Below are 11,566 nucleotides of genomic sequence, written 5' to 3'. Positions count from 1 at the left end.
TTCCTCTTGACGATAAACATGCATCAACATCTTACACAATTCACATAAGAATACATGTCTAGCGAAAAACGCAAATAAGTATTGTCCTTTTTTAGGAAACCTGAGGATAGCCTCTCATTTCATTATGTTGAATTTATGACACCCCTAAATATAATATTCATTAGCATGTGTGCATGCTTGTATAATATATATACAGACTTAATTGTTTCTGTGAAGTCACAGATACATCCACCCCACTGTCACACCTATAACATAAATACTCAGGCATGATGAAGACTCATGATGAAGACGTTTTATGATTTTATTTGTGATCGAAATAAGTAAAAACAGTATTGCATACAGCCTATAAAAGTGGAAACTGAAAGTGAATATTATCGTTGCAAATTACAAATTGTCTTTTTCCGTAGTGACATCTGATTGATCGTCGTCACCTGACAGATCTACTTCTCTTTCTGTTCTGTTGTCAAAACTGTTGCAGATTACCATGAGCCTAGTACTGATATGTGCAAATATGTGTAATGTCATTGTGCGACAAGTTTTATTGGCGTTGTCTGATATTACCATTCTGAACCCTAGTTATATCACAAACCACTACACTGAAGTCAACTCCCTCGCTATGACGCCAGATCACGTGATATCAACACTGCTCATTAACTTCCGGGAGATTCCGGAACATGATTTTTGTTTGGTTGGTTTTCTTTTCGTTTTTCACTACAGATGTTAAAACCACAACATATGTGTTCAATTTTGAATGCAAAAACTATGCCTTGGTTAAGCGTTGGAGTTATCCTAACCAGTAAGATTAAGGCCTGGCATGTCAAATCATGCCTAATAAACCAGTACTTAATTACCATATTTCCTCTACATTACTTTTAGGAGTGAGTCATTTTAGGTTCACCCAGTGTCTATTAGAGGCGCGACAACTCTTTATCCTGACCGAATGTAGCCAATTTAGGGATCAATATGTGGCGATATTTTGTCTATAATGCACTATTGAGAAACCGGGGGGTGCACACTGCAAAATTAATTTCACTTGAGCTTCAATGGTCATTTAATAAACAAAAAGGCTGGGGGTTCTCTCTGAATCTGCTTATGTAAAAAGACTCATGTTTCCATTTCCTTGTGGAAATTACAGGATAAATAATTGCCAAGAAACCATCAAACTTGTGTAACGCGTCAAGGAAACGACCTCTCCTTGTGAGTTTGTAATTTATCACTTTATCCATCTATTATCCTGTCAGGAATGGTTTGCTCTTTTTTTTAACCATTTACGATTACTCAAAAGAAAGCTGATTTTGACATAAAACATCATTACCCCCTCTGTTACCGTCACTCGTAATGGTATGACTGTAAGCGGGCCCCCGAGACCTATTCAGTCAGAACATGATTGATAACATGCTTAAACAAGTTAAAGAGGCACAACTTTACTACATGTGTGACGAACAAACTCATAAAGGTTATTATTTACAACTAAAACCCCTCACTTCTTAAACACTAATCAATCAGTCCACGTTGAACCTTCTACTCTATATAAGACTGTGTTTAGGTATCAGTGTTATCTACAAGACCGTCACCCATCAGGTAACGTTTTCACATACATACGGCTGTATTGCATACAATGTGCTGTGTACTGCTCTCAACGTGTAACTGTTAAAGCATTTACGAAAGGTAAAATTGGAAATAGAGAAGAACATAAACATGCATTTGACTCAGTGTTTGACATTTCATCTATATGCAACATGAAGAGAGAGTTGTGAGTTTTGTTTAACGTCGTATTTAGCAATATTCCAGCAATATCATGGTGGAGGACACCAGAAAATGGCTTCACACATTTTATCCATGTGGGGAATCGAACCCGAGTCTGAAACGAACGCTTTAACCACTAGGCTACTCCCTGTGCACATTGAAAATGATTTTGACAGACAGATGACAGACATATATCATGCTATTTTTGACTATTTTTGAGCCACTATAGAAAGTATTCATGTGTATATTCTTCAAATGAACAAAACGATAAGTGCATTGAGTTTTACACCGTTTTCAAGGGATATTTCAGCAATATTTCGGTGGGGTATACCAGAAATGGACTACAATGTACCCATGAGAGCAGTCAAACTTGGGTCTTCGGTGTGGCTATCGCATGCTAGATATGTGATACATGTGGGTCAATACGTCAATGCAACTCTGATATCAACACATATAAACGGTTAACTATTTCACAGGTTACTTCGCAACACCATACTTAACAAGTTACTTAACACCTTACTTAACAACTTGCATCTACACTGACGCTTTACATGGTTCGTGTGTGAAGGATTTCGTGTTCAGCCTCCATTTCAGAACGAAATATGTCGTCGCAAGTAGATCTTCTTGTCCTTTTAGAGTATACTTGTGCAAGGTGACACATCTTTAACGGATGTTCCTTTCAGAGCTTTTACAAGTGTGACTTTTTTAATCCATCCACAGACCAAGACTCCAACATGAACGGAATCTGTGTAGTGCTGTGTGCTTTCCTTGTGTCGGCCTCTGCCACGCCGTACTATGTGCCAACGTCTGCTGATCTGAGACTCGGCTCCAATCCTTGGTATGCCATAAGTGGTGGTGTTCCTGCAGCTGCGTCTTCTCAAGCACAAGCTCAGGCCCAGGCTCAGGCTGCACAAGCTGCTGCTGCACAAGCTCAAGCACAAGCTCAAGCACAAGCTCAAGCACAAGCTCAAGCACAGGCTCAAGCACAGGCTCAAGCACAGGCTCAAGCACAAGCTGCTGCACAGGCTCAAGCACAGGCTCAAGCACAAGCTGCTGCACAGGCTCAAGCTCAAGCACAGGCTCAATCTCAGGCTGCTGCCGGGACTTATGTATTCCCAGGACCTTTATTTCCCTTTGCTGGACCTTTGAGCCCTGCTTTCACTCCTTTTATCGGTACTCATACTCAGGTTCACGCCACGTCACAAGCTCAGGCTCAAGCTGCAGCACAGGCTCAGGCCCAGGCACAGGCACAAGCTGAGGCTGCTGCTCAGGCTCAAGCTCAAGCAGGGCGTACTCTTTTCTCTCACCCAGTAGCCGCGAGGAGAGTGTATCCTCTCGGACCCAAAGGAATTTATTAATCTTCAAAAAATGACATTTGGTGAGTTGATACTTATATTTTCTTGTGAATAACGATCTACAATAGCATTGTGAATATAAAGAAACTATGTGTTTCTTTGAAGTGACATGAGCAAGTCTTTGGATAAGTATTTCAGTTTTAGATACAAAATAATTCTATCATTTATCATTTGACACAAAGACCATATATGTTTGACTATAGTGAGTGAGTTTAGTTTTACGCCACACTCAGCAGTATTTCAGCTATATGGCGGCGGTCTGTAAATAATTGAGTTTGGATCCTACAGTCCAGTGATCAACATCATGAGCATCAATTGTGAATCGATGACATGTGTCAACCAAGTCAGCGAGCTCGACCACTCCATCCCGTTAGTCGCCACTTACGACAAGCATGGAGTACTGAAGATACATTCTAACCTGGACCTTCAAGTGTGCCTTTACATATAGAGTCAATGGACGTGTGATGAATAATAGCTTGTATGAGTCGGAAAGGAGTTATCACTGAAAGTTTGATATTATGGAAGATGGTATTAGTGTACATAGCTACAGGTAGACGTCATCCCATTCACCAATAACAGAAAACAAAAGATAGAGTAACTCAAGTCAGTGTCTTCTGTGTAGGGAACAAGCAGGGCCGGTCGTGAGGATGAAGGACTGAAACATCGTGATGGATCCCTAACCTCGCAAATGGAGCAGTATGTTATTCAAAATAAATATGCCTACAATATATGTTGATTTATGTTGTGCCTTAAAGACAGACGTTTTCAAAGAGACCAACTATATGTTTTGCAACACAGAAACACGCACACACGCACGTACGTACGCACGCAAGTAAACACGCTCACGTACACGTACACACACACCACGATTGCAGGGATATCCACTGTAAGTAATTGGTTTCACATATTGTACCCATTTGGGGAATCGAACCTGGATCTTCGGCGAGATGAGCGGAGTCTAAACGGTCACAATTCGTTTTGGAGCAACATTAATCATCACAGAGCTCCAGATAATTTTTCAAGCAATTGGGTTTTTACTCCCACGTCTGTTTATGTATGAGCAATTGCATTTTTGAGGAGTCACTATCATTTTGCATACTCCTACAGTTAAAAGAATTGAGTACTTTTACTCGGAGTTTCTTATCCTTATCCCTGCTAAATATATAGATATAAATGCATCTAATTAGACTAAAAGTTTTCAGTAATTGTCACATTGGCAAACATTTGACAGCCGTTTCTAAATACTCAACATGGCAGTCATGTGACTTTTGGAGTAAACCCAAAGTGGCTACGGCTGTAATAGTATATGTATATATGGGCATCGCCTACCATTAGTTTAGAGTTTGGGCGCCTTGACAAATCATATGCAAGCCAATTTAGTTAACTGAATAAAGCATGCTAGGTATTACGGACCTATTGGATTTTAAATGATTCTTATGCTTTTTTGCACTCCCAGATTTCTAATTAATTCAGTTAATGTGATTTTATTGAGTAAAATACGCAAATACGCTGGAACTCTGGTCACAGAGATATCACCTTTAAACATTTGAAAACGTTTGAAATACCAACAGTATAGAAGACTTTTTAATGAATGTAGAAGCGCCGACTGCAAAGTTCCTCGCTTCCAGAAATGCTGTATGAACATTTAAAGAAAAATACTATCATTGTATGTTGGGCCACATCGATGGGGAACATAACTTTCAACATTAATCTACTGGTGAACATTTCACAGACCTACCACGAACAGTTTCTTCATTAGATATTTGTCTATATTCATACGAAACTATTATTCACGGAAAGGGCCGAGTGGTGACGAATGCTACTATCCATGACTGTTTTCTACAATAGACATACAGTCTTGATAATGAATAACATCCTGCGGAGACCCAATGCACTGGTATTTGTTCCACATCTCTAACTGCTTCGTACATCAGAACGTTCATTGTTAACTTCAGGCCATTGTGGTGTGATTGTTTTGTTGCTTTTATCTTCAGGTCGTTGTGGTGTGATTGTTTTGTGGCTTTTATCTTCAGGCCTGTGTGGTGTGATTGTTCTGTGGCTTTTATCTTCAGGCCTGTGTGGTGTGATTGTACTGTGGCTTTTATCTTCAGGCCAATGTGGGGGTGATTGTTTTGTGGCTTTTATCTTCAGGCCTGTGTGGTGTGATTGTTCTGTGGCTTTTATCTTCAGGTCTGTGTGGTGTGATTGTTCTGTGGCTTTTATCTTCAGGCCAATGTGGGTTTGATTGTTTTGTGGCTTTTATCTTCAGGCCATTGTGGTGTGATTGTTTTGTGGCTTTTGTCTTCAGGCCTGTGTGGTGTGATTGTTCTGTGGCTTTTATCTTCAGGCCATCGTGGTGTGATTGTTTTGTGGCTTTTATCTTCAGGCCTGTGTGGTGTGATTGTTCTGTGGCTTTTATCTTAAGGCCAATGTGGTGTAATTGTTTTGTGGCTTTTATCTTCAGGCCAATGTGGTGTGATTGTTTTGTGGCTTTTATCTACGGGCAAGGGTGGTGTGATTGTTTTGTGGCCAAAATTATCTTCTGGCCAGTGTAGTGTGATTGTTTTGTGACTTTTATCTTCGAGCTAATGTGGTGTGATTGTTTTGTGACTTTTGTCTTCAGACTTGTGTGATGTGATTGTTCTGTGGCTTTTATCTTAAGGCCAATGTGGTGTGACTGTTCTATGGCTTTTATCTTCAGGCCATTGTGGCGTGATTACTCACTACCTGTTGCCAATTTTATCATCCATAATATTCTAGGCTCCAAGTCAGAACACAACAATTACGTTTTGTTTGACATGCAGCATGTCACATGTCAGAAAGCGCTACGGACAATTGGTGTTTTGGAAGATGGAACAAGACAGAGCAAAGTGGTACGATCTCGAAACGTTTCAGTCAGTATTTAGCAGAATGGATAGACGATCTGGCCAAAGAACGGCGAAAACTGGCGTTAATGACGATTTTCATCAGAACCAATGCGTTACAAAAGAGTGATCAAATTGCCTCTCACATGTCAGTTGCACAGCTGACATCCCCATGTCTTACGTTGACGTGTCACTGCACGATTGACGGGCACTCACAGTGCTTCAAGACGTCGTTGACGGCAACATCGGCAGTGCTCGACCGCCTGACGTTGAATGCAGATGAATAAAAGCTTACGCTGACCTCCCATGACATGGTGTTGATATAATGGTCGTTGTCTTGCCGTTAACATTCGACATCAGAAACTGGTCAGTTGTGTTTTGCAGAACTTTGGAGCTAGTAGAACGCTTTACATGTGACGGACCTGCAACGGGGCTGTCCTACCGTGAAAACAGCATGGAGACACACGGCGGACGCGCTAACAAGCTTTGTTTTAGGCTGACAAACCCCGTATAGATTCAGGTTATAATTCATCTTAAGTAACTCATTCATGTCGTAAGAGGCGACTGACGGGATCGGGTGGTCAATTGTCGTATCTCAATTGCGCAAATAGATGGTCACGCTGTTGACCACTGGATTGTCAGCTCCAAACTCAGTTTCTACAGACCGCCGCTGAAATCTTGCTGGCGTTTAACTAAACTCATTCAATAAGGATGACGACGCAAGAAACCACAGGGCAGGTATGAGACGTATTGCTCCTGCAGGAGGCATTTACCTTAACTAGCACTCAGTCCAGACTTGTCAGCATGTACTTGCTTTTCGCAATATTGGGATCAGGTTGAATGAAAAAGACCCACAACTATCCATATCGTATCTGCTGAGGAATAGTAGCGACCTTTGAAACAGTAGCCGAACATCGTCCTATAACAATTTTGCGACATCTTTAAATATAATTATGATCAATGAGCACCTTCCACAGCGCATGAGATCGCGTCACATGTGATTTTCAAAAGTACAAAATATACGAAAATAAAAGTCGTCCATCGAACAAAATTACAGACGTGCTATTATATGCTGTATACTACGATAGCATTTTAAACTATGCTCAAAAGAATAGTAAATTTATACAGAAATTCTTGCAGAGGAAAACGGCTGACTATGCAAAATAAGTCTCCGTCAGTTTGCCTCAGAAGACGGGGTACTCTTTGCTGCAACATACAAAATGTACATTTATTACCACGATGATCTGTAATAATTTCTTATGCAAGAACATTTATTGTATTTGTGGCATTCATCGTTATATACCTGAGATATGTGATTACTCATCGCCTATTGTCAATTTAATGGCCACATCATGAATGCTAAACTTGAGGAAGCGGTGAGCCCCGAGTTACACGTGATTGATGACATATTAAGACAATTAGGCATATATTTGAGTAAAAGCTTTTGAGTGTACACTTTACAATTAGTTATGATCATCATCATTACACATCAATCCTGGGGTGCTCAACTGTGTTATGTGAACTGTTTCAACCTATTGTAAGGCGTGCTTTTGTCCACTGAAGTTAAAGTCGTCACTTATCGTGGTCCCGTTCCACAAATGAAAATCATCGTGATTGTGACTGAATGAGCGAGTGAGTCAGTAGGTGTAGCTATACGCCGCACTCAGCAATATTCCAGTTACTTTCCATCGTGAATGAGTGAATACGTTTAGTTATACGCCGCACTCATTAATATTCCAGTTATATCACATCCGTCTATGAACAATCGAGACTGGATCATACAATCCAGCATAAGGACCTGGGATATTGGGATACAATGACGTGAGTCAACCAAGTCAGCGAACCTGACCACCCGATCCCGTTAGTCGTCTTTTACAAACATGGGTTGATGAAGACCAATATTAAGCCGGAACTTCACCTATCTCCATAGGTGTCTCTGCCTTTGTTAAGCATAGAAGCCAAAATGATGCCTGTGCGATTCGCTATGTTGACGTCTTTCGCTTTCTTCGGGTAAACGATTGACTTGCAGTTGCATGCGTTTGTGACGCTCGCCACCCGGAAGGCAGGATACCATCCCTGTGAATGGGGACAGGGAGTTTTCGCGTTTATTATAAGTGAGGTAACATTTCGGAAAACAAATAATATTTTTAAAGGTCACATGCAACCCAAAAACCATACATAATTAAAACACAGTTATCATTTGGTCATCGAATTCAGAATGCGTAGATCAATACTCGTGATGCATCACTGGATTGTCTGGCCCTCTGCTATATAGTTATTCCTGAGGTTTTAAACAACAAACACTTATACATGCTCAGGATATGATGGAATCGAACAGTCGACACTGCTGTTGCTATGGATACCTACTCTCTCCAAAATATATCAGAAAGGTTATTGAACAATACTTACATAAGATATCGATTGCCATATCTGATTGCTATCGCTGTGATAAGTGATATGCCCTTTGACCTGATCTCATAAGTTTTGTAATACTTAGATATATATTATAAATTTATATGACTTGCAATCCATGTTTCTTTTACTTGATTGTATCTCTCATGGTAAGGTACCACTGATTAGTTAATCTCTTAATTAAGTTAATCCCTACTCAAGTCAAATTAGTAATTTATTACCTGCCAATTAAGAGATGTGAACAGCATACTGCCCGAAATGGGACTAAATCGCTAGGCCGGTTTATACTCCGGGGTATAAATCGGTGAGTACATGCTTCACAGGACAGATTATACAACTCAGTTGGTCCAGCTATGATATACCTGGGTTAAAGTGGCATAGACTAGACTACATCAAAGATCTTTTAAAAGTGATCTTTAGGAAATGTATGGACATCTTAAATAACGTATTACTTTAAGTCGTATGCATCATGGCTTTGTTTATCTGTGATGTTATTTACTTGGGAACCAATAAAACAACGACAAAAATGAAATAAAAACAACATAAAACACATCAAAATGATCATGGTTGTTTGGCACTTTTATGTGAATACAGTCAAGCCTTGATACACAAGAAGGTTATATTCTGACCTATAGTCTAGCCTACGCTGGTTTACACATCGGTTAGATATAGTTTGGTCAAGGACAGTTTATTCCCCGCTGTATACTCTGGCCCGGGCCAAACTATACCCGGGTTTTCTGTTCGCAGTGGTTAATCTGGCATGTTACACACATAATGCTGGAATATTGCTAAAAGGGGCGTAGAACTTAGGCAATTCATTCACACACTCAGTCAAACACGGACACAACCTGGACAGAAATCATCTTTCAAAACGTAGTGAAACCACAATATATATATTCTGTTTACAAAATGTGGTGTTTATGTAACGATCCATGTTGATTCAGGATGACAAATTAGGGCGTCTTTATGAGTTGTCTACATTGTATGGGCATGTACTTGAAGGGCACGTAATAAACCCTATCAGTATGAATGTTTGTTTGATGGATTACAAATTAGAGTGATTACATTACGCCCATGCTTATACAAAAGGTATCAAGCATAATAACGTTAATACAAAATGTAGGTTCGTGTCCTAAGAGAGATGATTCGCATGTTGGTTGTAATTTAATAAGAAGGAAAACGATGTGTGTAACGGCTCTTTTTAGATTTAAGACTTGACACCGGACTGCCGTGAAGATAATCAACATGCATGAGAATATTATTTTGAACAAACATCCACGTGAACCGGGAAACCTGTAATTGACATAATGTGAAATCGTTGCCATATATTATTACAAAAGCCTTATTCTTTGAAGGGCATTTAGAAGTGAAATACAGAAGAATGAAGATTTTATGGTTATCAACTTCTTTATTATGAGAACACAACGTTTCGGAGTTAATGCTTACTCCTTCATCAGGTGATGAAATCCATAAAAGCTTCATTCTTAAAAGCCTTATTGTGTATATTTGAATCGAAATTTCCCGTTATTTCGATTATCTCTTTATTGTTTTATAAATTTATGTATATTGTAACTTCGATATATATTTCTTTCAATTATTTTTCTTATTTCAAAATTCTTTCATAAAGTTCAAATTTCGAAAAAAATTGAGTTTTTAAGGACACTTGTAAACGCAAGAAAATAACAGAAGTTACGAAAATATGATGGGAGTGAAAAGAATAATAAACATTTACAAATGATAAAACAAACAAATGATTGAAAAAACAAGAAATTTCGATTTGGAAAATGATTTAAAACTCCGAAATGGCAGCATTAAACATTTTCAATATAGAGGATTGTATAACTAAATAATGCTACTACAATCCAGTCTTTATACAGTAAAAGATGATAATGCAGATATAAATCGCTTGATACTACGTGGGCCTATTCCATGCAGTCAAAACCTGTGTAACGTTAATCCCTGTGTAGACACCGGAATCCGCCGTCAGTGATTTTACTGAAGAGGTTGACATATTTATGAGTAAAGGCCACACGGTATTAAACGGCTGAGCAGACTGGTGAAGGAGCCAATAAACACCGAGGCGGAAGTAATGGGCGCCGCCCCGTCCCCTTAAACTTGCGCAACGCTTACAACCAGCGTTCCAGATAATCGTCGGCCCGGAGGCCCAGCACCGGTTGTTATTGTATTGGGCACGCCCTTGTGGTGGTCCTTCAGAGAATTATCTGTCAGTTTTTCTTTCTCATATGTTTTTTCATTAACGTTCGAGAACCATCCATGTTTCATCAATAGCAGCACCAATCTTTGCTAAAATACGAACTTGTCTCCGCACCATTGTCTTCGGTAATCGGTTTTGAAGATACAGTGTGAAACTGTGTACTGTGTGTTGTGCTTTGCTTTTATTGGTTTGACTCAGGCATGCAGAATTCATTCAGGGCCTGTAGATCTTAAAGCCCACGGGCGGCATCAGACCCTGCCTACAACCTGTTAACTACAACGAGAGGAATTCCCACAACGACTAGTTTGGGGAACGGGTTTCGACTACCATTTTTTGTCATTCTGTTTTACGCTGTTTCCGTACTAATTGGGACCAAGCACCTGCAAATGAACATGCGCTGAAGTATAAATATGCAGATATACTTTTTTAATTTGTTCCCATGATTGGGTGCAAACATATAGAGTAAAGCCATAGGTGTACACGTTCATGATCATCAACTGGAAGCCTAAAAAACGATTATAATCAAAACACAAAATATACTAGTATATTCAAGTTACATTGCAGATTACATCAAAGCTTGAAAATTGAGGGAAAAGGGAAAATTTTGTCAGAAAATTTATCAAATGTATTGTTCCTTCTGGAAATGAAGCTTTCAACAATGTAAATATCTTTCAAAACGTCTAAGAAATTATTAACCTTTGGAATAGGTTTCTTTAGAGTGCAAGTGTATATATGTCTTTTTGCAGAAAAGATTATGTGATTTTGCAACGGTATATTTCCCAAAACTCCAAACCAAACCAGGGTCTTTGTTATTTCAAAATTCTGTATGTTTTGTATTATCCAATTTTCAAGTTCTTTCCAGAAGATTTGGGTTACCTTGCATTCCCAATATACATGACACAAAGTTTCACTACCAATACTACAAAAGCTACATATTGTATTGTCATTTTTTGCCCTTACAGGGACTGTAATAA

General features: G+C 39.3%; 1 protein-coding gene across 1 annotated transcript; it reads left to right on the top strand.

Moving 5' to 3' along the window:
* Window positions 1-1,506: 1,506 nt before the first annotated feature.
* On the top strand, window positions 1,507-3,829 carry LOC137298524 (mediator of RNA polymerase II transcription subunit 15-like). The gene is made up of 3 exons (XM_067830816.1): window positions 1,507-1,581; window positions 2,467-3,124; window positions 3,724-3,829. The coding sequence occupies exon 2, from the start codon at window positions 2,481-2,483 to the stop codon at window positions 3,102-3,104; it is 624 nt and encodes a 207-aa protein (XP_067686917.1). The 5' UTR covers window positions 1,507-1,581; window positions 2,467-2,480; the 3' UTR covers window positions 3,105-3,124; window positions 3,724-3,829.
* The last annotated feature ends 7,737 nt before the right edge of the window (window positions 3,830-11,566 follow it).

This window comes from Haliotis asinina, chromosome 10, assembly GCF_037392515.1.
Source record: "Haliotis asinina isolate JCU_RB_2024 chromosome 10, JCU_Hal_asi_v2, whole genome shotgun sequence".
Lineage (NCBI taxonomy): Eukaryota > Metazoa > Mollusca > Gastropoda > Lepetellida > Haliotidae > Haliotis > Haliotis asinina.
Note: the sequence above shows the minus strand (reverse complement) of the source record. Positions and strands in the feature narration are given on the sequence as shown.

Coding starts and splice junctions, on each gene's coding strand:
- LOC137298524 (XM_067830816.1), top strand. CDS start 2,481: ATGAACGGAATCTGTGTAGTGCTGTGTGCTTTCCTTGTGTCGGCCTCT.